The following is a 22,750-nucleotide window of genomic DNA, read 5'->3' as shown; positions in this document are numbered from 1 at the left end:
ATACAGACTCATAAAAGTGAGTTAAATCCTAAATTAAGATCTCCTAGTTGAAGATGTTAATAACTTTAGAATCTGACCATATGCAGGTACTTGTCCCACCTCCTACAGGGACATCTATTGTTGGGTCTTTAACAATAAGGAGGGTCTGGGTTCTAATGGACACGTAGATTATCTGAAAGCTGGCCTTATGAGTAAATGCTACACACAGGTCTATGGTCTTGACTAACGTGTTATAAGTTATAACCACTCAACATTGCATCTCTCTTCCAATCTCATTTTTCATAAGAGAACAAACCATATTGAAGTTGATTACCATTTTATCAGAGAAAATTATTTCTGGTGTCATCAAAACCTCATTTCTTTGCTCTAAGGATAAGCTTGTTGATATCTTCACTATGACCTTTTGGGGTTTGCGAAAATCATACATTTGTTCGATGCTGTATGCATATGATACGCTCGAGTGTGTGGGTGAAGTGTTGAGATATTAGATGTTTTCTTATGATAAGACAAAGTTAGATATGAGATATATTTTGTTATGATAATATATAAAATTAATATGAAAAGTATTGTCATGTTATCATATAGGACTAGTTTTGTAGATAATGATCAAGATACACTAGGAAAGTTATTGTGGAGATAGACGAGGTACTCTTATCTATAATCTATATATTGTACTTCTAAGTAATGTGTAATACACTCCTTTGATATTAAATATTTGCAAGGAAAAAACTGCCTAGACTAGATATCCTCTCATATCCTTGAGTAGGAGCAGCATCGACAATAATGACTGCATTTAATGAGCTTCCTAATTCAAAATGGGGAGTCGTGCAAGTACAATAGTTATTACATGCTGATATGAGGAGATAACAAACTAACAAATGTCGAAGCATACACTTCCTACATCAATAATGATTATCATTTATCAGGCACTATGCTTTCTGATGCATTGTTGAGGTAGGAGATTACAAGATCAGCTGCTTTGCAACCGGAGGCAATTGCTTTGCCAACTGAGAGTCCACCTCTGTGGTTACCTATCAAGTTCATAATCATTAGCATTAAAAGTTTAGAATTTAATGTTTTGTATATGCTCACATCACATTCTGTTAGGATCAACTTTGGTCCAACATTAGAAGTATCAAGTATGAGAATCTAGTGTAGGGTTTATAAGACATTCGGCTCTCCAACTACAACTGCTAGCTTTTGTGATATGGTTTCCCCAAGGTTCTTATCACATTCTGTGTAATCTCATCTCTATCAGAACATAGTCCGTTTGGAAGTTAAGGATATGTTTAGTTATCTATTTTGATCAGTACAAACGGAAATGTCCGTTTATGTTACACTCATGACTCAACGGATATCCAATCACACTAAAAGTATTTGTATTTGAAGCTGTCACAAGAAATTTTACCAGTAAAGAAAAATCATCATAAAATATTTACCTGCGTAGAAAAATCCGGGGAGATCTTTTTCCATTTTGTCAATAGCTTCAAGAACTGATCCATAGTTACGGCCATACAAAGGAAAGCCTTTACTCCAATAGAAATGGCTGCCATTGAGCATAGTTAGAAGAACATAAGAGTAGAGTAAGTACTGAAAATAAATTGATGACATACTTGACAAATGAGGGCTCCCCTTCTGCTCCCAACAACTTTCTCAGATCAGAAGTAACAATTTTCTTAAGCTCATCACTGCAGTAAACAAGAAATTTAGTAATGAAAAGGAGAAAAGAAAACAAAAAAGATAAATCAACAGGAGAATATATATGGTTTTTGGGATGCATAGTCACTCTAAATGTCTATTGCCATTCCGATTTACTTCTATATAATTTATCTAAACTAAAAGTTTAAATAACAAAGAATAAGGTTAGATAAAAGCTTGTTGAGTGAGGGTGACAATCATAAAGACACATCAATGTGGCAATAGATACAAATAAGGTTTTGCTAAATATATGATTACAACTATAGTACACGTACGTGGAAGCTTGAGCCAGTTCCATGTTTCGAGATCCTCCAACAAAGGTGGTATAGAGATATAAATCACTAGGTGCACGATCTGGAAACATTATAGAGGAAAAAAGTGTACCTGTAGAGCAAAATAATTCAGAAGTCACACAAAAAATCGTTTAAACTCTTTTAGTTTTAAAGACAGACACTTATCGGAGCATTACCCATGGTTTTAAAACCATTTTGTTGCTCTTTTGAAGGAACAAGAACTCCAAATCCATCCAGAGGTCTCTTTACATTCTCCTTTTTAAAGGTGGAAATTATGACTGAGAGTGGCAAATAGGTCACCTGCAATAATTGTGCACAAAGAGCATAAGATTTTTTTGGTCTTGACCAAAGTATCCACACAACCGATAGCCATGACACTAATCCCCCACACCACAGTCAACACACTAAGTGGTAAAGGGACTGGCCAATGAGTTTTTTCCATATGAAGAAAGTAAGATGCCATCATATATATGTAAAAAAATTGAAGAACATTAATTGAAGCCCAAGTCAAGTTGTAATACTTTATACCTCAGGAAGAAAATTAAGTGGAAAGGGGGTTCCCCTTTTTGAGATCTTGATGTCTTTGACATTACATAGAGGGGCCTGTGTTATAGAAAAACCCACGTCAGAAATTGATGAAGTTATCAACAGTAGCTACTAACAAGATGTGGTGGAAATGTTTCACTGTAAAGATGTGAGCTTGGAAGTAAAACTTCAGAAACTAAACAAACAAAAGGTTCATAAAGCACTTAAAAAAAATGCCGAACAATACAACTTATGTTCTTTTTCTTGCCTAAATAATGCTGCTTAAAAGACAGTGGAGAAAATCATTACAAGCCTATGTAGATTACGAAGTGCTAGAATAAATCTATGAGCCAGCTTCTCATGAATACCAACTGTAATTAATTTTGAGCATCCTGATGTCACATTAACATCGGTCTGCAGGAACTAGTACACTACACTGCAGTCAAAGATGCCTCTAGATATATAACGATATTAATAAATTAGAACTCAGGAGTCAGGACTGACCTAATACTACTCCTAAGTCAAAATCTAATATGGTATCAGAATCTATCCTTGGGAAAATTTTCAACGCTACAAACATCATCTATACCTTTTATGGAAAGTTATTTCCTTTTTAATAATTTTAAAAAATAAAATTGGGAAATAACTATATCTATGTGAGAGGTCTTCAATATACAGGAGTACCAAATATTTGCTCATATCCCCACTATTAAGTCACCATTAGATGGGCAACCTACAGTTGTCCAATCCTATAAACTTCAAGCTCCTGCTATCTAGCTGTGGGCATGAGGAGGTGAGTTGAGGTCTCACATTGACTAGAGATATGATCAAAGCTAGAGGGGGTGTGTTGAGATCTTACATAATAGACTAGAGATAAGGTTAATATAAGCTTGTAATGGCAATCCTCACCTAACGAGCTAGCTTGTGGTATAGAGTTAGACCTAACAAGTTCTCAATGAACAAAATTCTATCAAGTGTCTTGGAACGACCTATCCTCAGGATAAGAAAAGAAAAACAGTCCATTTGTATATTTGAGCTAAATTTTTAATTTCTATCTGGCAAGAAACCATCTAGAGTATGTTTTTTTTCTTCTCTCAAGAAAAACAGCAATTGTAATGATAATGCATTTTTTTTGTTGTGTGAGACTTTCTCCTGTCTTGTTTATCTCACTTTCTTTCTTCTAATTTGATTTGGTCTGAAATGTAGATTTTCCTTCAAACTTGCATCATCACATACAAGACAAGTCTTTCCATGACTTCAGTTTACTTTTTAGTCAATATTAACATGTTCATCCATAATATGCAGTGCCTACATCATTAAGATTCAGGGAAAGAATAAAACAGCATAAAGAAGGAAAACAATACTAACCGTCATGATTATTGCATCAACCACTGGAGTGTTCTGGTTAGAAGTAGAAGTAATAGACCAGTTTTGTGATGAGGAACTTCCATCATGACTGTAAGCTAATGTCAAAACCTTTGCATTTAATTTTAGGTCATCTTTTCCAAGCTCTTTGCACAATGTATCGGTCAGTGTCTGTGCTGGATACAAATATATGTATGAGATGGAAGATATGTATTAACAAAATGAATACGATATTCAAATGATCAATGGTTCTAATCAAGCACAGAGCAGAATTTTCCTGAAAGGAGAAATATTTGCACAATGATTCAATACCTGCATCCCACCCTGGAAAGAAAACGAACCACGCTTGGGTTTGTTTTTTCTTTGTGCAACTTTAGTTTCTCCAGTTTTGTTCCTTTTGGCAAATAAATTTGATTGCAAAGCCCCAGCTATAATAGAGCCAAACCTGAAGCATGTAGTGTATCCAATATAAGGTAACCAAACAACTATAAAAAGAAATGTACAGTGTACTTCTAGAGAGACTCCCTCTATCACTCCCATGCTCAAATTTTAACAGCTTTAGTCATAAGGCTAGGTATGCCAAAATTCCAATGTTCTAAGGGTGACTTTTTCTGCCTAAGCTTGCAACGGGATATGACTGTTTTTACAATCCGTTGGATCGAGCACTTACCACTAGGTTAAAAGTTGTTGCTAATAGTCAGAAATTAACTATTTGTACTTGAGTGCACAACCCGCGCAGTTAATGTTACTTTGCATGAAAGAAAATTGATCTATTTGAAATAGCTACAGAGGAACAGAGTCACAACTTTGAATATGTGTCAGATACAATAATATATGTCACCAGATCCAGGAGAGGAAAGCGTATGTCCAATAATTATCACAAAACTCATCAATATACTTCATATGTAAAACAGAACAGGGGGTACCATATTTCATATAATATAATACAGATATCAAGTGAAAATACCAAATGGAGAAAAAAAAAAAGTAAGCATTTAAAAGACAAAGAACCTCAGCTAAATTGAAGAGAACTACAAGAAAGTTGCAATCAATACCTTTTCTCCAAATTCCATAGCTCTGGGAAAGAATGGCGCACCTGTTTGAAATAGATGAAAGAAGCTAATTAAGGACAAAAGTTAGGTCTACTAGAAATCTATCTAATCCTAGTTGCTGTTTATTTCATTTCTGTATCTGTAATTTCTGCATTGGATTCCCAGTACTCTCTAATAGAGAAGGATGTTTATGACAGATTTCCTCTCTTTTTTATCAGGAAGCAAATTGAAATTAGGAGAAGAATAAGAAATCCTCCAAAGCTACAACTCATTAATATGAAATATTGTGGAAATATTTCAAGTTTTGAGAATTAACTCACAGAAAGAGATTCAGGATCTGCTGCACTTGTACCTCCAACAAAAGGATCAATTAGATACTCCACAACCTTCAAATAATTTTGTTGGAATTAGGCATAAAACTATTTGATCCAAATAATAAACACTGCTGGAAAATTTGTGTACTTTTGCACTAAAAGCACACATCATCAAAAGTGTCAAATGAGTGAGGGTAAATTGGCATTGCAATGTGAAAAATACCTCTTTCCCAAAATGACGCTCAAAGAACCTGCCCACACTGAAAGATAGAAAGAATGTTAAGGCTATCAAAAAAAACTTTTGTGCTATGGTAAAAAATTAAAAAGATAAAGTGCAAGGTTCTATAGAATTTGGTGCCATTTGCTGAGGTATTTTGAACCTTTCCTGAGAATCTTCATCACAGACTTTGGAGGAGTCGCTTCTTTTCCACATTAATGGTTCAAATATGATCCGGATCTGCAAATTTAGAACGCTAAGTAGGCAAGCTATCTTTGTCAAGTTTGATGGGTTAATAGTTTTAATCAGCTACATCTAGAAGAGGTAATCAATACCATTAACAGAACCGGAAAAAACAACATTAAAAAAGCTTACATTTGCCTTCCACATAAATAAATAATTCACTCCCTAAATTATGTCCAGAACCTTTTCTGATTTTGAAGTTTGGCATCAACTTCCTTGAGGGCATCTCATGCCAGATTCCCATGTTGACATGTTTGATATTCTTAGTATAATATTTATTCATGGCCAATGTTAGAAATAGATTACACTGACTTGGGTACCATTTTCTAGTGTCTGGGCCCCTTTGTCTACTATTTGCAATCATGCCTTAGTAAAGTTTAGTTGTCCTCAAGCACTCATGGAGTCCTTTAATAAACCATCTGGCACTTGTTCTACTTCAAAAACGGCTTCTATTCTATGCTTTATTGAAATTATTAGAAAAAAGATTGCAGGAGAAAAACATCATTGTAGGAGACCACCATTTTATCAGGTCTATGTGTCCACAACACCATTTCATTGTGGCCATGATCTGTGAATTTAATCACTACATTATAGCAGTTCATTGCAGTTCTACTCACTTGCTGCCACTGTTTTGTAGGTGCAGCTGCAACGAACAATGTGGTCCATTTTTAATACCTTGGCTGTACCTATACTATGTATGTATCAGGTTCCAGTATTTATTGAATGCACATAGGTACAAACCTAATTCTCATTTTCCACATAAGTAAAAGTCAGTCCATGTAAAAAACAGAACAGGACACTCTATTCTTTTCTATTTCTTTGGTTCCACCTAAAAACGTGGAACCAATATGGATCAACTTATATGTTTTGTTTCGTCCTGTTCTAACCTTTCCACCATACGCTACCGAAGTAGTTTGGTTTACTACTAATGAAAAAAAACTGCTACTTCAACCCCTTCAAAATGTGTGACCTCTTTAAATATATTTGCTTACTCATGTTAGAGTATCAGAAAAATATATTTTTATTATGATTTAATTACTTTGTTGTTATTTTGTTATATTTCTACATAATATACTTTTAGAAAAATTGACATACTCCACAGCAATACTAATATAGGTACTCATATCAATGCAACTTAGCTCCATTTTAGAGTCAGAATACTAAAATAGTTTGTAATAGAACAGATAGGACATGCAACAAAATATGACAAGAAATTCCTCAAAGGATTATTTGTTCACAAATTTAGCAATAGCTTAATGCAAGGTAACTTCACGTGCACAAAAGAAGTGGGGCATGGCCTCGTAAACTGTTTTTCCCCACAGCAAAAAGGTGTAACTAAAAAGATAGCATGAGAACTGTCATAATGTTCTGTGCTCATTGGTAAGAGATATTTACAAAAGTGAACCAGAAGGGTAATAAGGAAAAAAAAAACACAGTCAATAAACATATGCCGTGAGACAGAACAGGTCATATTTGTTAGCTATTTGTTGTATCAAAAGCAACAAGGTCAGACCATTGACATTATGTGCTATAAACATCATATGTTAGAAAATGCATACCTAATTCAGAGTTCATACTTCAAATTAATGATCTGCCCAAAGTATTATTCATAAACTAAATTTTGCAGAAAAGAGAAACTGAGTCTGACAAACACCAACAAAAACATTAAAGATATTTATGAGGTATTTCTAGAATCTAAAACCTTCGCAAGTGTAGCATTTCATAATAATGAACAAGAAAATTTTCAGAGCTCAAAAAGATGGAATGTTCTTAGACTTGTTGGAGAAAGAAACCTTTGATTGTGCAGAAAGCAATTTGCTCTGCAGTAGTGCAACAGGATTTGTGGGTACCTGATTTTAAAAAGTTACCAAATTTCATAGTTATTTTGTGACAAAGATAGCTGCAAAATGTGAAAATCCATTTCAAAAGTTTAAACTCAAAGTAAAAGAATAGCAAGACATACCAGTAGTGGTGTCCCATTTTTCACAATATAACGCTTATGCTGTGAAATAGGCTGTAACAGTAAAAAAGATTTTAGTGTCATAACCTGAATTACATTTCCAACAAAAAAATACAGATTATAATTCAATTCAAAGAATAAAGGCTCCAGCAGCTCATAGGATTAGAAAGAGGGCAGTCATGGAAAATAAATGAAAGAAAATTGCTTTATCTTATTGGGAAAACATGGTCTCTGACATTAAGTTTTGTAAGCTAAAAAGTCCTTACAAATTGTTGCTTTTCTTGAAGCCCAAGAGCATCAATCAATCCTGTAACCTCCATTCCATTTTCGATCTGCACAAAGTGAACAAAGTATTGATACTAAGTACTTTTTTTAGAAGCATGTATCAAATAAAGGGTAAATTGCAAACAACCCCTACAAGTCATTTTCAATTTTTACACATGAAGTTTATTTTGCTGCACAGAACTCCCTTAAGTTTGGGTTAAATAGAAACATGTTGAATTTTGTTATTTTTCCCATCTCATGGGTCCCGTGAGAAAGATTGAGACATTGAGCAGCTCACAAGGAGACTTGCCTCACTTCTAAGTTGAAAATGGCTGAAACATCATGTGGGTTATAATTTTCCTAATACTAACTTTGTAACAAATCCTCCAGTTCTAATGTGAAGGTGCTTTCTAAAAGAAGTGCCCATGAGAAGTTATTGATGAAAAATCAATGGTTTGGAATTTTGAACTTTACTGAGTAAAGATCATTAAATACTTTGATATATATATTCCATAGATTTGTGACAACCCACACCCTGAACTGAACTAAACCTAGATTTTTCATTAACATTTACTTGCATGTACTGTACTGTAAATTTAAAGGATCTAAATACACCGGTTACTAGTAAACTTACCATTGTATTAGCTCCCTCATCCCAAACTAGACCATCTTGAGAAACACTTTTCAACCTCCCTCCGGCTCTTCCATCAGCTTCAAATACAGTGACATCCAGGCCATGTGATTTCAATTTATAAGCCGCCGCAAGCCCACTTGACACCACAATACAAAGTTAGTCAGTTTCAATGTCATGATATACAGAATCTCGAGAACATCAGTGGCTGAGCTGCACATCATGGACGATGCGGGCATCCAATTTCATTCGTTAAATAGCACACAAACAATCATCTTATTGAAACAACTTGAAATGACATCTCATCATTCCTTGTAAATCCAATCCAACACCATACACAAACTGCGGCACAATACAGTTCCCTCACTAATGCTTTAATTCGATATAACCAATGTGTAAATTCAGCCAAGCCAAGTAGGCAAGTAGCCAACCATAATTATGCAATCTAAACAGTCAAATTGAGTAAATTAACAGCAAATAAGTTCAATAGTAGCCAACAATTAGATAAGAATATCAAGATATCAAGAAGTTAGCCACCATACCTTACCCCAGCACCAACAACAGCTACTCTTTTGACAGACCCTGCAGACCCAAAAACACCAAGTTAAGGTTTTAAAAATTTAAGGAATTTTGGACAGACATATCAACAAACAAGAATCACACATTTTTTCGCAAATCCACACACTACTACTGGACGAAATATGAACCTAGAGACAAAAAAAATTGCATTTTAATTTTCAAGTGATAGGTAATTAGCTATGATCAGAATAATGAGAATAAATAAGAGAAATGTGAATGATTTAGAGGAAGGAGATAAGATACTTGGGTTATCATGTTTTGCAGTTGCAGAGGACGCCATTTGTGAGTCAACTTGAGGCTGCTGCTGCTGCTGCATGCGGGAGGGAGGGAGGTACTTAGCGAGAGCCAGGCGAGATGTCATACAAACGGTGTCGTCTCGTCTCTGTTTTTAATGATAAAAGTTTGGCTTAATCCTCAAATTAGTCCCTGTCTTTGTTTCGCCGTCTGAACCAGGTCCCTGACCGGAAAAATTTGTGGCATCAATCCCTCTTGTTCAAAAATGTTTGGAGCCAGTCCTCGCCGGAGCTCGGAGCTCCGGCGAGGGATGAAGTGGCATGCTGACTGTGTAAATAAATGTGACGTGGCACTTAAAAAAATAAAAAAATAAAAAAATAATATAACTTAATATAATAAACACATAATTAACCCAATTAAACTTAATCTCATCCTAAGTCTAAACCTAAACCTAAACTAACTAAACATTCCTAATTCCCCAGCCACCCCCAATTTCCCAATTCCTCAATTCATCAGAAAGTGAATGAAATTAGGGTTCATACCCATTTCCCCAATTCCCCATTTCCTGAATCTGGTTCATACCCATCCGCACGCGTTCTCCTCTTCTCTTCTCCTACTTCCTCTTCACACCAGTTCCTCTTCTCTTCTCCTACTTCCTCTTCACACCAGTTCCTCTTCTCTTCTCCCTGAATCGCGTGCGTTCCTGTTGTCTTGAGCCTTGAAGAATGAATTCTTCATCCGCTTCGTCCTCCCGTTCCAGGACAATGTCTGCAAGTGGAAAGGCCAGGTGTCAATGTGGTCTCACTCTCATCATCTACACAGCTGGTACTCGAGAAAACCCAGATAGGAGATTTTTGAGGTGCAGAAGATGGCAAGTAAGTGAATGAATGTATTTAATTGAGGCTTTTTAATCTCATGGTATTCATCTTGTAACCCAATTGCAATATCTGCTGCAGTTTCCAGATTCTTGTGGTTTCTTTTTCTGGATTGATGAACCACTTATGGGAAGAAATGCAGCTCAGGGAAGGCATGCTCAAGTTGAAAGTGATGCAATGAGTTTAAATTCTGAGATTGGTAATGGTCCTGTCACCTCTGTGCATGTTCTTCCTGATTTGAATAAAAAGATTAACAAACTCAAGAAGAAGCTTGAAGTTGAGAGATTCCAGAAGAAGATTGCATGCTTGTTCACTGTCCTTGCAATGATGGTAGCAGTGTGGAGTTTATGTATTAGAAAGGGTTGAAAAGTTTAGTTGAGGGATGGTAGTATGGAGTATGTAGGCTAAGGAAGTATGGAGTATGCCTGTATCTTGTGTATGGAAGTATGTAGGCTAATGAAGTATTTTGTATATCTATCATGTACTTATTGCAAGGATTCCCTGAAGTTAATGAAAAGAAGAATAGTTGTTGGGCTACTATTGATGTCATTTATTTCTTTTGGTTCACATTGAACTTCATTCATTATACACATTGAATAGGCTCATTGAATAAGATTAAAATGACACAGCAAAAAGAGGCATCTAATTAGAATTAGGTTAACCATCAACAGCAATACATAAGGAGTTAAACTACTCCACTAGTCATTGTTTGAACAAAGATGAAAGGCTAGGATAAAACATAGCCTAAAACATAATCAAAACACTTATAATTCAGCAAGTTGGTGGCCAAAGTAAGTGGTCTACATACACCCATAAATAATACAAAAAAAGTAAGGGGTCGACCATAGTGGCCATGTGGTCCATATTCTACTGCTTCAGAACCATGTGAACCATTAAAAAAGTTTGAAAGATTCCCTTGCTTTTTTCATACACTAAAAAAGCTTTCCCTTCATCCAATGCAAGGTCAAGTTGATTCCCCCATTGCTGTGTCAAGGACAACACTGCACTGTGTTGGTAAAGTTTCTCCATCTTCAATAACTTGGTCTCTTGTGGCTTCTGGAATCTCAGTTGCAACCCTCTCAACAGTACTGGAAGTCTCAATCTCCATCTGAACTTGAAGGACAGAACCAGAAGTGGATGCTCCTCCCTGATTCCCAGTCATGACATATGAAGTAGTAGCTCCTCCATGAGTCCCTGCATAGATCTTATGCCAATTTTCATCCACAGATCTTGGATCTTCCACTACCTTTTCTTTCTGAAATTAAATTCAATTGTTAGCATAATTTTTACCAGTTACTCATTGCATAATTTTACCAGAAAATGAATTATTATAATACCATTTTTCCAGAATTAAGAGGGAGTGAGGCAGTGACATTAGGATTGACAGGCTCCCTTATAACAATCCCAGGAAGAGAGCGGGGCTGAGGCATTACAATTAACTCTGGGATGTTCTTGCATCTTGTTTTATAATGTCCATACTGCTTGCATCTACTGCATTTTTTAAATCCCTTGTTCTGCAGAAATAAACAAGATCCATCATTATAGGTTTCATATTTTTTGAAGCAGTGTTTGAATTAATTACCTTTGGTTTCTTCTGAGCAGTTGTAGGTTGAACTCCATCATCTTGTGCAGTTGAAGGTTGTACTCCATCATCTTGTGCAGTTGTAGCTTGTGTTTCACCTGGTACAGCTTCATCAACTTCTGGTACAATTTCAGATTGCTCTTCTGGAACAGGGTTCTTACATCCTCTCTTGTTGTGCCCATATTGCTTGCACCTACTACACTTCCAAGTTGCACCCCCCCTCTGTAATTTAGTTGGGTTAGGATCATTTTCATATGGGTCTCTCCTCCGCAATTTCTTTGGCCTCCCTGCACTTCTCTTATACATGGGTGGTAGAATGCACACAGGATCATGAGGGGTGACAATCCACTGGTTAGGGCCAGGTAATGGAGTCACATAATTTTCATATGTTGCATTGTAGGCTTCCCTCTTGTAGCAATCATCTACAAATTGTTTAGGATCATTGCCATTGAAAGTAAGTGCAGATGCAGCATGTCTACAAGGAAAGCCATTAAGTTCCCAGAATCTGCAGGTACAGCTCTTATCCTTCAAGCTTATTACATGTCTCTCCAAAGTGATAGTATGTCGAACCTCATACTTTTGAGCACCAACAACCCTAGGGATCCAATTCTTAATGTGATCAACCTCATGTAATATCCTCTTCAATGGCCTAGGCATGATCTGTCCATGATGCTTGTGCAGCTTCTCCATCATCTGTGGAAACCTTCCCATTACATAGGTCCTAATCCACTCCATCATAGTTAAAATAGGCTTGTCCCTAGCCAACATAATTGCTGCATTGAAAGCCTCAGAGAGGTTGTTCATGACCACATCACATCTTGAGTAAAGGCTAAATGCATGTCTGCACCAGCTTGAAGTTGGCTTCTCCATCAACCACTGATAAGCACTTTCATTGGCATCCTTTATCAGAAGCATCTTTTCTTTCCAGGCAGCTTCATATGTAGCCTTGGCAGCACCCATCATCAGATCTCTTAAAAGCACACCACCTCCAAATTTAGTTTTCATATTTGCATAGAGATGTCTCACACATAGTCTATGTTCACTACCATGTAGCATATCTTCTTTGAAAACCTCCATCAAACCCTATGATCACATAAAATTTGGCAAAATCATGACAATTTCTACATTAAGGCAGACCAGTGACCAAGAAAAGCATGACAAAAATCTAGACAAATTATACAAAAGCATGACAAAGAAAGAAAAAAAAAATTACCTTTTGTTGATCTGAGATAAAGACCCATCTTCTTGATCTTTCAGGGTCAATGTCATCCATCAATAGCTCCATAAACCACATCCAACTATCTTTTGTTTCAGACTCAACCACACCAAAGGCTAGTGGGAAGTACTGCTCATTGGCATCTCTAGCAACTGCAGCCAACAAGATTCCTCTATGTTTAGTCTTCAGATGGCATCCATCCAAGCCAATGAATGGCCTACACCCAGCTAGAAACCCTCTCTTACAACCATCCAAGCACATGTAAAATCTGCTGAATCTAGGAAACAAAGTGCTTCTTGGTGATTCAAAATTAATTTTACATGTGTTTCCTGCAGCCCTCTTCCGCAATTCATTGCTAAATCTCCATAGAAGGGTATACTGCATTTCAATGGCTCCCTCAACCTCTTGAATTGCCAGCTGCTTACCCTTCCATGCTCTGTATCTGGTTATACCAGTGCCATGGTTAATTCTGAAGTCATCTACTATTTCATTTGTGCTGATTTTATTCATTGTACTCACTTTATTCAACAGCTTGAGCTTCACCCACCTCACTGTAGCTGACTTATTATCAAACACTCTTGCACAATTGTGCTCTCCAACTAGAGTTTTGATTCTGAAAGTCTCTTTATTGCCAACCTTGCTGCATAAGATGACAAATGGACAGCCCTTACTTCTGCACTTTACCCTACACCTTATGCTATCATTTTTCATGTATTCGAATTCTCTGCCATTAGTAACAAAGTGATCATGTAGAGCATCTTTGAACTGTAGTAGTGATGAAAAGTCCATTCCAAGGCTGAATTTGAAATCTTGGCCCATTTTTTCCTTAACAAACTTAGGGAACCTTCTTCTAGGAACATCTTCCACCTCAGAATCAGTTGGCACACTCTCTAGATCCTCACTCTCATAACCTCCTTCAGAATCTGATTCATCCCCAAAAGCTAGACCCATACCTTCTTCACTTCTACTACTAAGCATCTGTTTGATATGCTCATTCAAAAGAGCCTCTGCCTCAGCAAAAGATGTGTTGTCCAATACATCTTCATGCCCTAAGTCTCTTTCTTCATCACTATCCTGAAGCCTTTCTCTTTGCACAGAAACATCACTGTCAGAATTTTCCCCATCTCCATCAATAACTTCAGGAACATTGTTGTCAGGGCTTATGTTCTCAGGACCAACAACAACATCTACCTCAGGGACCTGCTCTGTACCAGGAACATTGTCATTTTCAGGACTTATGTTCTCAGGAGCAACATCTACCTGAGGAACATTGTTGTCAGGACTAGTGTTGACATTCACAGGCAGCTCAACTTCCATCTCATCATCGTCAGAGAGAACCACTAAGGAAGGCTTGCCCAAATATTTTGCTCTAGTCACCACAGCTTGTATACGACTGGACCTTCTCACACATTTCATCTTTGTTGGTAGGACCTTATTCATTTGTGCTGAAACCTTGTTATTTTGTGCTGGTACCTTGTTGTTTTGTGCTGAAACAGTGGGAACAGAGGGAAGCATGGCAATAGTGGGAACATTGCCAACACTAGGTTGCTCTTGTGATAGATTTTCTACAAACAACAAACCTTGACCAAGTGTGCTCGCATATTTAGCAAATTCAAGAGCATCAGCATCAGTTTTGTAATCCCTGAAGACATGTCGTTCAGCATCCTCAGCAGTGACCCACCATAACTTAAACTCCTTGTATCCCATCCCTTTCACAATGGCTACAGTGTCAAAGTAGGACCATATGTCTTCATCTTGATCAAGAAGCTCAGTTCGACCACCACCAAAGTAATGCAGGTAAGGGGCGGTCCCAAACAAACCACCATGACGAACAATCAGTGTAAACACCATCCTGCAACTCCAGAGAAGCCAAATAAACATTTATCCCTAAATAGCAACCCTAAACGAAAAAACCCACCCAAACAAACCATAAACCCTGAACCACACAAAACCAAAAGGAAACCCAAAGCCTCCAAGATAACAGCCAGTCGAACAAGCTTGTTCGTATTCGAAGAAGAGAATGTGGCTACTTACTTAGTAATCGAAGACAAAGAGCCTTGTCCTAAACGGTGACCTTCTCGAACGAACAACACCAGCACAGCATAAGGAAGAAGCAGCGAGAGGAAGAATCGGAGAGAGGAAGAATCGGCGAGAGGAAGAGGATTGATTGCAGGGCTCGAAATGGAAGAAGAAGAAAGAACTAGGGTTCTTCACGGTTGATGAATTGGGAAATTGGGGATTGATTTGGGAAATTGGGAAATTGGCTGGGGAATTAGGAATGTTTAGTTAGTTTAGGTTTAGGTTTAGACTTAGGATGAGATTAAGTTTAATTGGGTTAATTATGTGTTTATTATATTAAGTTATATTATTTTTTTATTTTTTTATTTTTTTAAGTGCCACGTCACATTTATTTACACAGTCAGCATGCCACTTCATCCCTCGCCGGAGCTCCGAGCTCCGGCGAGGACTGGCTCCAAACATTTTTGAACAAGAGGGATTGATGCCACAAATTTTTCCGGTCAGGGACCTGGTTCAGACGGCGAAACAAAGACAGGGACTAATTTGAGGATTAAGCCTAAAAGTTTTATGACTTTTTTTCCATTTTACTAGTCAAAGATTTGAATTGAACTGGTTTTCACTCAAAAAAACATATTTGAACTGGTTAAATCAATTACATTACCCTGGTAGTAAAATATATCAAAATTGTCTTTGTCTTTCAACCCACTTCCAAAGACCGATTTCTCTTTGTCTAGGTTCGTGCTATTTCATGCCTTTAAGCAAAAATGACTAGGGAGAGGAAAGGTTCTCATTTTTTAGGGTATTTCAGAAAATAGATCACGATGTGGGGCCTGTGAGGATTAGAATGAAAAATGAGTATTCTCTCCTCTACTATAATTAATATAAGCAATTTGATACTAGATACAACAGGGAAGTCACTCAAAAGAAGAATTTACATATGTGTCGTTCAGGACCTTCAATACATGTCCTTCTACGAAGAGCTTCTTACTCTCCAACAACCAATGAATAAAAGTTTGTCACTCAGAGCATCTCCAACGGAGATCTTAAATTGGGATTTTAAAATAAGATCTGAATTTTGTTATATCTTATCATTGGAGGTATCCTACATGACATAAGATCTTAGCAAAATCTAAGATTCATGTCTTAGCTCGCTACTCTTCAAAAGTGAGATCTTAAATAAAATAATATATGTTTCTCTCATTCAATACTATAATCGAAATTAATTATGTAAATGTATTGTGTATTGTGGGTCCAACCAGAAGTAAAGTAAGATCTCAAACTATTAGAGCGAAATGTGCATCGGGACCTTATGAGTGTCTTAATTCCTATGTGGGAGTACGTGCTCACAAAAAGTGGACTAAGTCCCAAAATAAGATCTCATTGTTGGAGATGCTCTCACACGTGCAAACATTAATGAGGTTACAATTGTTTTTAAAATTCAAGCAGATTTCGATCCAACCCTTTTCTTGCATCTTGATTTGAACCTTATTCATATCTCTCTTCAACATTGAGTTTAGGCGTCACATCAACTAGCGCGAAGATCTTTGAGATTCAAATTTATTTCATTATCTTCTCATTTGTGTCCATACAATTTAGAATTTAGATTAGATTTAGTTGATCAGTCTTTTAGATTATAATAGGTTGTTTACTCAAGTTTATTTCATTATCTTCTGCTTTGTGCCCTTAAATCACCCTAACAAAGAAAGAAAACCCTGAAAAACCCACCAAAACCAACCAAACAAAGCCAAGGCCCCTAAAGGAAAGTAAGTCAACTCTCCCTTAATTCTTCCTTGAGGTCGCGTATGGCTTCCTCATCACTAGCGGGGAATTCCTGCCACACCTTCTTAGCTTGCTTAAAAAAGCCACCAGACCATAGACCACTCGAGAACGACGATGAATGAGAAGTTGGGGGCGTGGCCACTCCAGAAGTCAGATCGCCACCCTCAATAGAGAAGAAATCATCACAGTTGGACGGAGAAACCTTTTGTGATTGTTCTAAGCTCATAATGCAAATGAGTTGATTGAGCAATGATGAAGTTCTGGATTTCCTCCCAAACTTGCCAAGAGAGGCAATTGATGACAATTGGAAGGAACGAATTTGAAAGCAAAGAGATAAGCCATGTAAACAACACAAAATTAAATCTTGATGTTCCCAATCAACATATGCTGAATTTATTTTGCAGGAATCTCAAGCTTCTTCTGAAAGAAACTTCGGTGGAATTAAGGTTCTAAATATCGGTCGCGGTTGCGATCGCGGTCGCGTTGCGGATTTCGCGATAACGGATATTATCGTTGCTGCGGTATGTGTTGCGCCTGTTGCGGTGTGAATGACTCTCAGATTTTCACAAATCTACTAACTTAAAATGCAAGGTGCAATTTCACTGTTCATAGTGCACCATTTTTTTTTGTTGCAGATGCTTGATTGTTGGGCCTATTTCTTATTTGGGCCCCTTTGGTTCAATGATAGGTTACTGTGTAGGGTTAGAAATGTTCATGCCCTCCTTGCCTCTTCACGTGTTTTCTGGCCGCCGCCGTCACCAATGAAGGAGTCGTCAGTCACAGATGTAGGAGTAGGAGCTTCCCCCTCTCTATTTGATATCCTAGCGAATGCATGTGCTCGAGCCAGCTTTGCTTCGCCCTTCTCTTATCTCATGGCTGGATTTTCGCTAGCAGCTGGAAGCTATACCCCTCGAAAGTTCACGTATCTCCCTGCACGATTCAAGCCTCCATCGTTGATCTATCATCTATGACTTCGCTGCATCTTCCTCACATGCCTTTCCTTCAGCCACCGATGCACATCCCTCTTCTAGCTCTACGATTCGTCCTTCACCTAGCCTTTTGCGTGAGATGTACGCATATCTTCCCCATTTTCTGTGGTAAAGCTACATCCTAACCATCAATCTGGTTTGGGTTCTCTAGGAACTATACCTAAAGAAACCTACATAATCTACTTTACAGGTTGTTTGAGCTACTACTAGATTAAAAAATCTAGCTACTCAAGGTGCTTTCCAGTTGTTTGATTCGAAAGCTTCAAGATCTTGCTGGATTCTCTATGGTTTATTTGCTTTCCTTGGTATCTTCATCCTTAGGCAGGTATGTGCTTATAAATTGCCCCTTTCATTGTGTGGTTTCTCATTTCTCCCCGGGTTCTTCATCCAGTTCCCTCTCCCATTCTTCTTTTCTCTCTTTCAAAGAGACAAAAAAATACCGTATTACCTTAATTGCTATTTGTATTTTGGTTTGTTTATGGAGCAGTATCAAGTGATAGATTCAAATGTTTGGGAAGAGAAAAAAATTGCATTGGGTATAACTCTTCGTTTTTTCCCATATATGTGATCATAATTATTCTCTTTTATTTGTTTTATCTTTGTTAATCAGTTGCAGAATTATATTGAGACTAAAATGAAAGTTGAGGCTAATTGAGGCTTTGACAATCTCATCTCTAATCTTGTCCTCCAAGGCTTGTGCCACTGTCAGCACTTGCTTCTTGAATGGAGACTTTTTAGGAAGGGACTAATTCCTTGCCACTGTTAGCTATGGCCTATGTGTGTTGATGTTGATGTTGATATACAAATGTAAACTTTTTTTTGTATTTTTCAATTAGGACATGTCCATTTTCGTTTTGCTCCTAAACTCTTACAATTAGTTCAAGCCAAATTTCATATCCTTGAAAGAAACACCAATTGTGGCCATGCTTGGTTTACATGGGTTCATCATCTTATTTATGCTTATGGTGACCAATTCAATTGTCTTGCTTTTTTCTATTTAGTGATTAATATTTTGTGGTTTATTTTTTACAGGTTACCAAATAAATAAGAGCTCTCTAAAACTCCAAACTTCAATAAGCAAGTTGAAGACCTGACATTAAGGTTGCTTATTGAAAACAAGGTAAATTAGTATGGTTTAGGCTCATTGTTTTGTTTTTCTAATTTGGTTTTTACTATTTTTTATGGTTATGTTATAATTTTTTTGTTCACGTAGTCCAATGGGGAATTTGGGTATCTTGCTTACACTCTTGATTGAAGGAGGCATCTTTGGAGTTAATATATTGATTATCAAGGGGCTTTCATGTAGGATTTATTCTCTATGGGTTGTGAAAGTCCAAAGCAAGCAGAGACCAGAATGTTGTAAAAGCCTGAGCACATGAATAGGCGATGAAGAAGAACTCTGCTGATATTGAAATGACTTTGGGGAAAGGAATTTTCTGATAGAGAGCATGTTTAGACTTGAAGTCCAGGTATATTTTGTTCTTTTTGGATTTTATGTTTACATTTTATATGTTATTCAATGAATTGATAGAGTCATAGCTGGTCAAGATGAATTTCATCCCAAAATTTTCTTTTGAGACATTTTTATTTGATCATTTTTTCAGATTAGAACATAAGAAATTGATTTGATAGCCAATAGGTGCATTGGTGCTCATGATAGTGGGAGAGAATTTGTGACCAACTTGGTTGGAAGTGCAATTCCTGGTTCTAAAAGCCCAAGAGGTAAGGCAAGAATGACAACATCTCAGATAAAAGGTGGCTATGATTTACATACGACCTGATACTATGAGGTGAGTATAGGCTACAATAGCTGATGTTGTTAATTAGTTTATTTTTATCAAGTGGCTAGACTACCTTTGTATCTGATCTAATTCTTTGTTTATGCATGGGTTATCAAAAGCTAGCTGCCTTGGGAGGTTTTAGTAAACTTTCTGATTTTCTAATTTTTGGGTTAGCCCTCTCTCTCCCTCTCTCATGATAGAATTTCATGGACATCCATTTGCTTGGTTTGATCGTATGTGCTCCTTTGTTTTATCCACCACATGAAGCATATCAAATTGCTTCCTAAATTATTCTTTCTAGCTTTAAGAAAAAACAAATAATGTTGTCATTTGTATTGTTTGCTAAATTTTGGGATTTATCAATCACTAAATTTCTATTTGATGCACTGTGGAATTAGTTTTTTGAAATTGACTTGGATCAATTGGATTTGATGTCATTGTATTGCAGTGCAAGCTAGGATCTAATACTTTAAGTTTGCTGACAAAGGTTGAGCCTTTAAACCATATAACAAATCCCCTTAGAGACCATTTTTTCCTTTAGCCTTATAACCCAAGGATTGAAAATAATGGTTTGGGTGAATAGCCAATAATGTCTAAGTCACACTTCATAAGCTAGATAAATAACAGAGTAATTTTAGGTTTCTATGTTTTGTTACCTATATAAGATTTTGAAAGTGGTCCTACTTATGTAATCTGTTTTACTATAATATGTTTACCACTTTTATTGTGGTTGTTGCTTCAAAAGCATTCATGTAGTTGGAGAGACTTAAAAAGTATATGTTCATCATCTATGCAGGTTTGATGGGGTCGTTGTGTGCTTGTCCTGATCATTGACTCTCATGTTTAATGAATTCAACTAACAAAAGATGGCTTCACTTAGCCTCTTCTACTGAATGTCCTTTATTAAGGGAGCAACACGAATCTGAGCTGCATTTGTTTAGAGACCGGCAAGTGATCCAGCCTGTTTGAGAGATGAGGCTCAACAATGGATTTTGGATTAGGCTCCTAATGTTACTATGGCTGAACTTTATTTATATTTGGAGTAGTAGTTGTTAAATCAATTAGTCAAATGTAAGTTATTGGAGTAATTTTAAATTGGACATTTTCTTGGGATCTCATGACTGTTACTCTTTGGGATGGTGCTTAAGTTGTTACTCTTTGACATTGTTAAGCTCCTGTGTTATCCATGTCATCGCATTAGTTAATGTTTATTATATAATGTGTATCATTCACATAAAATTATTTTGTAAAGCAAACAAAATGAGAGATTAAACCTCCGTGCATCGCACGGGTATAATCCTAGTTATGTTTAAAATGCATAAATCATGTGAAAAAAGAAATATTATTATATAACCTATATTATTGATCATAATAGTAACATCTACATTATACAAAAACTCATGACATATATTTTAAATCTTCATAAGATGCCAAAAAGTAAAGAAAATAATTAGAAAATGATTGATATAAATAAATTAGTAGCTACTAATATATTTAATAAAGTTCATACATTAAAATAAATCAAACAATAAGAATCATTCAAAAGAATCATATGATCTATTAAGCTAGATAATCAAATAAAAAGCTAGATAATCAAATAAATAAAAAAACTACATATAACATAACCCATTTCAGTTTTTTTTTAAATCCATATAACCCATTCAACGAATCTGTTATGAGCCCAAACCAACACCCTTTTAAACAATTAAACAAATTAATTCAGAATCAATTCCAGGGAAGGGAAAAACTAAATCATGGCCATAATTTTAGGGAAATCAGAAAATCAAAATATGATAAAATAAATAATTAAACTGACCCCACATTTTTTTAAGAGAAAAAAATCAAAATCTTTCCACTCTCCTCCCATTCCAAAACACGATCAACAAAAACCCAAAAGCCAGAGAGAAGACAACAACAGATCTGCAGAGATTGAACTTGAAGGGTGAAGAAGAGACAGAAGAGAAGAGTGAAGACGAGAGCGTCGCGGACAGTGTACGGTGGTTTTGGGTGGCAGCGCGGCTGCGCCGGTCGGTCGGAGGCTTGGAGCACGAACTGACGAACTCATCTCAGTTCTCACTTCTCACGGTCAAAGTCAAGAACACAGGAAGAAGGGAAGATAGAGGTTTCTGAGTTGAATCTAAGAAAAAGCTGAAATTTGGTACAAGATTCTCCAATTCTCCTTTGATTCTCCTCTGAATCTCTGATTCTCTCTAAAATTGATTCTGAAAATGGGTTTTTTTTGGAGGAAAAGAAGAAGTCATGGCAGTAACGGCGTTAGAAGGCTCTGTAACACCTCTGTTGCGGCCGATACGCCGTTACGTTGCGGCCGTTACACGTGATTCTGCATAGCACCGAGAAATCGTTCCGTATCGGTAACGTTCCTCGCCGTTACCGCAACATATCGGACGATATCAAGATATCGTTCCGATATTTAGAACAATGGGTGGAATAGTAGGATTCACAAAGAACCGCTGAAGTTTGTGCACACGAATAATAACTCCTTCTACATGTTGTCTCTATGAGAAGAAATTGATTTTATTGAGGTTGACGTTGATGGGGTGTCAGAAGGAGAAAGATGCTGAAGAACGATTTCCAGCAGAAAATTCTAATGACAAAGGATTACCGGAGAGGGAGCCATGATTGCGGATTGGTTCAAGCCCGTGATACCATGTTCAAAATGTTAAAGATCTTAGAGAGAAAACAAAAAGGATGAATGAATGTAGAAACTAATATCATCATTCTAACTGAAACTATACCCATGAGTGCTATATCTATTTATTGCATTTGCATCCAACTGTTACAAAGTGTAACTGGAAACTAAACTACAGTTGTAACTAACAGCTAGCTAGCTTAATAGTTAACTCAGTTACAAGATCAGAATCCAATAAAACACTGACCATGTTAACAGTGTTACTCTAACAATATTGCTAACCGTGAGTCATTACATTTCTACATCGGGTGTTTAACAATTGAAAGTATCTGTCTATCTATATATGGTTCTTTCAATAATTCAATTAATATATATCACATACGTACAGAAATTAAACGAGATAGAAAGGCACAAAATTAAATAATTAAATGAGTCATGCATTCTTAATTACCTTGTGTGATAGAGTCGACGAGTTCCTTGCATT

General features: G+C 36.7%; 3 protein-coding genes and 1 long non-coding RNA gene across 10 annotated transcripts; 2 read left to right on the top strand and 2 right to left on the bottom strand.

Moving 5' to 3' along the window:
• Positions 1-625: 625 nt before the first annotated feature.
• Positions 626-9,542, bottom strand: LOC130729674 (protoporphyrinogen oxidase 2, chloroplastic/mitochondrial). Of its 2 annotated transcripts, none has more exons than XM_057581494.1 (18): positions 9,385-9,541; positions 9,105-9,144; positions 8,566-8,701; positions 7,934-7,999; positions 7,671-7,721; positions 7,501-7,557; positions 5,628-5,704; positions 5,471-5,507; positions 5,254-5,319; positions 4,937-4,977; positions 4,194-4,326; positions 3,885-4,052; positions 2,520-2,594; positions 2,168-2,291; positions 1,974-2,082; positions 1,614-1,688; positions 1,440-1,546; positions 626-1,031 (listed from the first exon to the last, which is right to left on the bottom strand). In XM_057581494.1, the coding sequence occupies exons 1-18, from the start codon at positions 9,500-9,502 to the stop codon at positions 916-918; spliced, it is 1,596 nt and encodes a 531-aa protein (XP_057437477.1). In that variant the 5' UTR covers positions 9,503-9,541; the 3' UTR covers positions 626-915. The 2 variants fall into 2 exon arrangements, 1 of the variants encoding a protein (XP_057437477.1); XR_009016067.1 differs by having other exon boundaries at positions 891-1,031; positions 1,440-1,526; positions 9,385-9,542.
• Positions 9,543-9,670: 128 nt separating this feature from the next.
• On the top strand, positions 9,671-10,964 carry LOC130729677 (uncharacterized). Its single transcript, XM_057581496.1, has 2 exons — positions 9,671-10,250; positions 10,332-10,964. Exons 1-2 carry the CDS (start codon positions 10,101-10,103, stop codon positions 10,614-10,616), a joined length of 435 nt encoding a protein of 144 aa, XP_057437479.1. The 5' UTR covers positions 9,671-10,100; the 3' UTR covers positions 10,617-10,964.
• A 181-nt stretch (positions 10,965-11,145) lies between these two features.
• LOC130729671 (uncharacterized) lies at positions 11,146-17,318 on the bottom strand. Its single transcript, XM_057581490.1, has 4 exons — positions 13,046-17,318; positions 11,833-12,915; positions 11,588-11,764; positions 11,146-11,505 (listed from the first exon to the last, which is right to left on the bottom strand). Exons 1-4 carry the CDS (start codon positions 14,927-14,929, stop codon positions 11,215-11,217), a joined length of 3,435 nt encoding a protein of 1,144 aa, XP_057437473.1. The 5' UTR covers positions 14,930-17,318; the 3' UTR covers positions 11,146-11,214.
• A 283-nt stretch (positions 17,319-17,601) lies between these two features.
• LOC130729678 (uncharacterized) lies at positions 17,602-20,787 on the top strand. 6 transcript variants are annotated; one of them, XR_009016072.1, is made up of 8 exons: positions 17,605-17,943; positions 18,026-18,160; positions 18,323-18,371; positions 18,868-18,955; positions 19,142-19,304; positions 19,440-19,625; positions 19,736-19,785; positions 20,413-20,787. It is a non-coding gene; the product is annotated as an uncharacterized LOC130729678 (long non-coding RNA). The 6 variants fall into 6 exon arrangements; XR_009016073.1 differs by having other exon boundaries at positions 18,320-18,371; XR_009016071.1 differs by lacking the exon at positions 18,323-18,371 and having other exon boundaries at positions 17,602-17,943; positions 19,049-19,304.
• Positions 20,788-22,750: the final 1,963 nt, after the last annotated feature.

This window comes from Lotus japonicus, chromosome 1 (genome assembly GCF_012489685.1).
Source record: "Lotus japonicus ecotype B-129 chromosome 1, LjGifu_v1.2".
Lineage (NCBI taxonomy): Eukaryota > Viridiplantae > Streptophyta > Magnoliopsida > Fabales > Fabaceae > Lotus > Lotus japonicus.
Note: the sequence above shows the minus strand (reverse complement) of the source record. Positions and strands in the feature narration are given on the sequence as shown.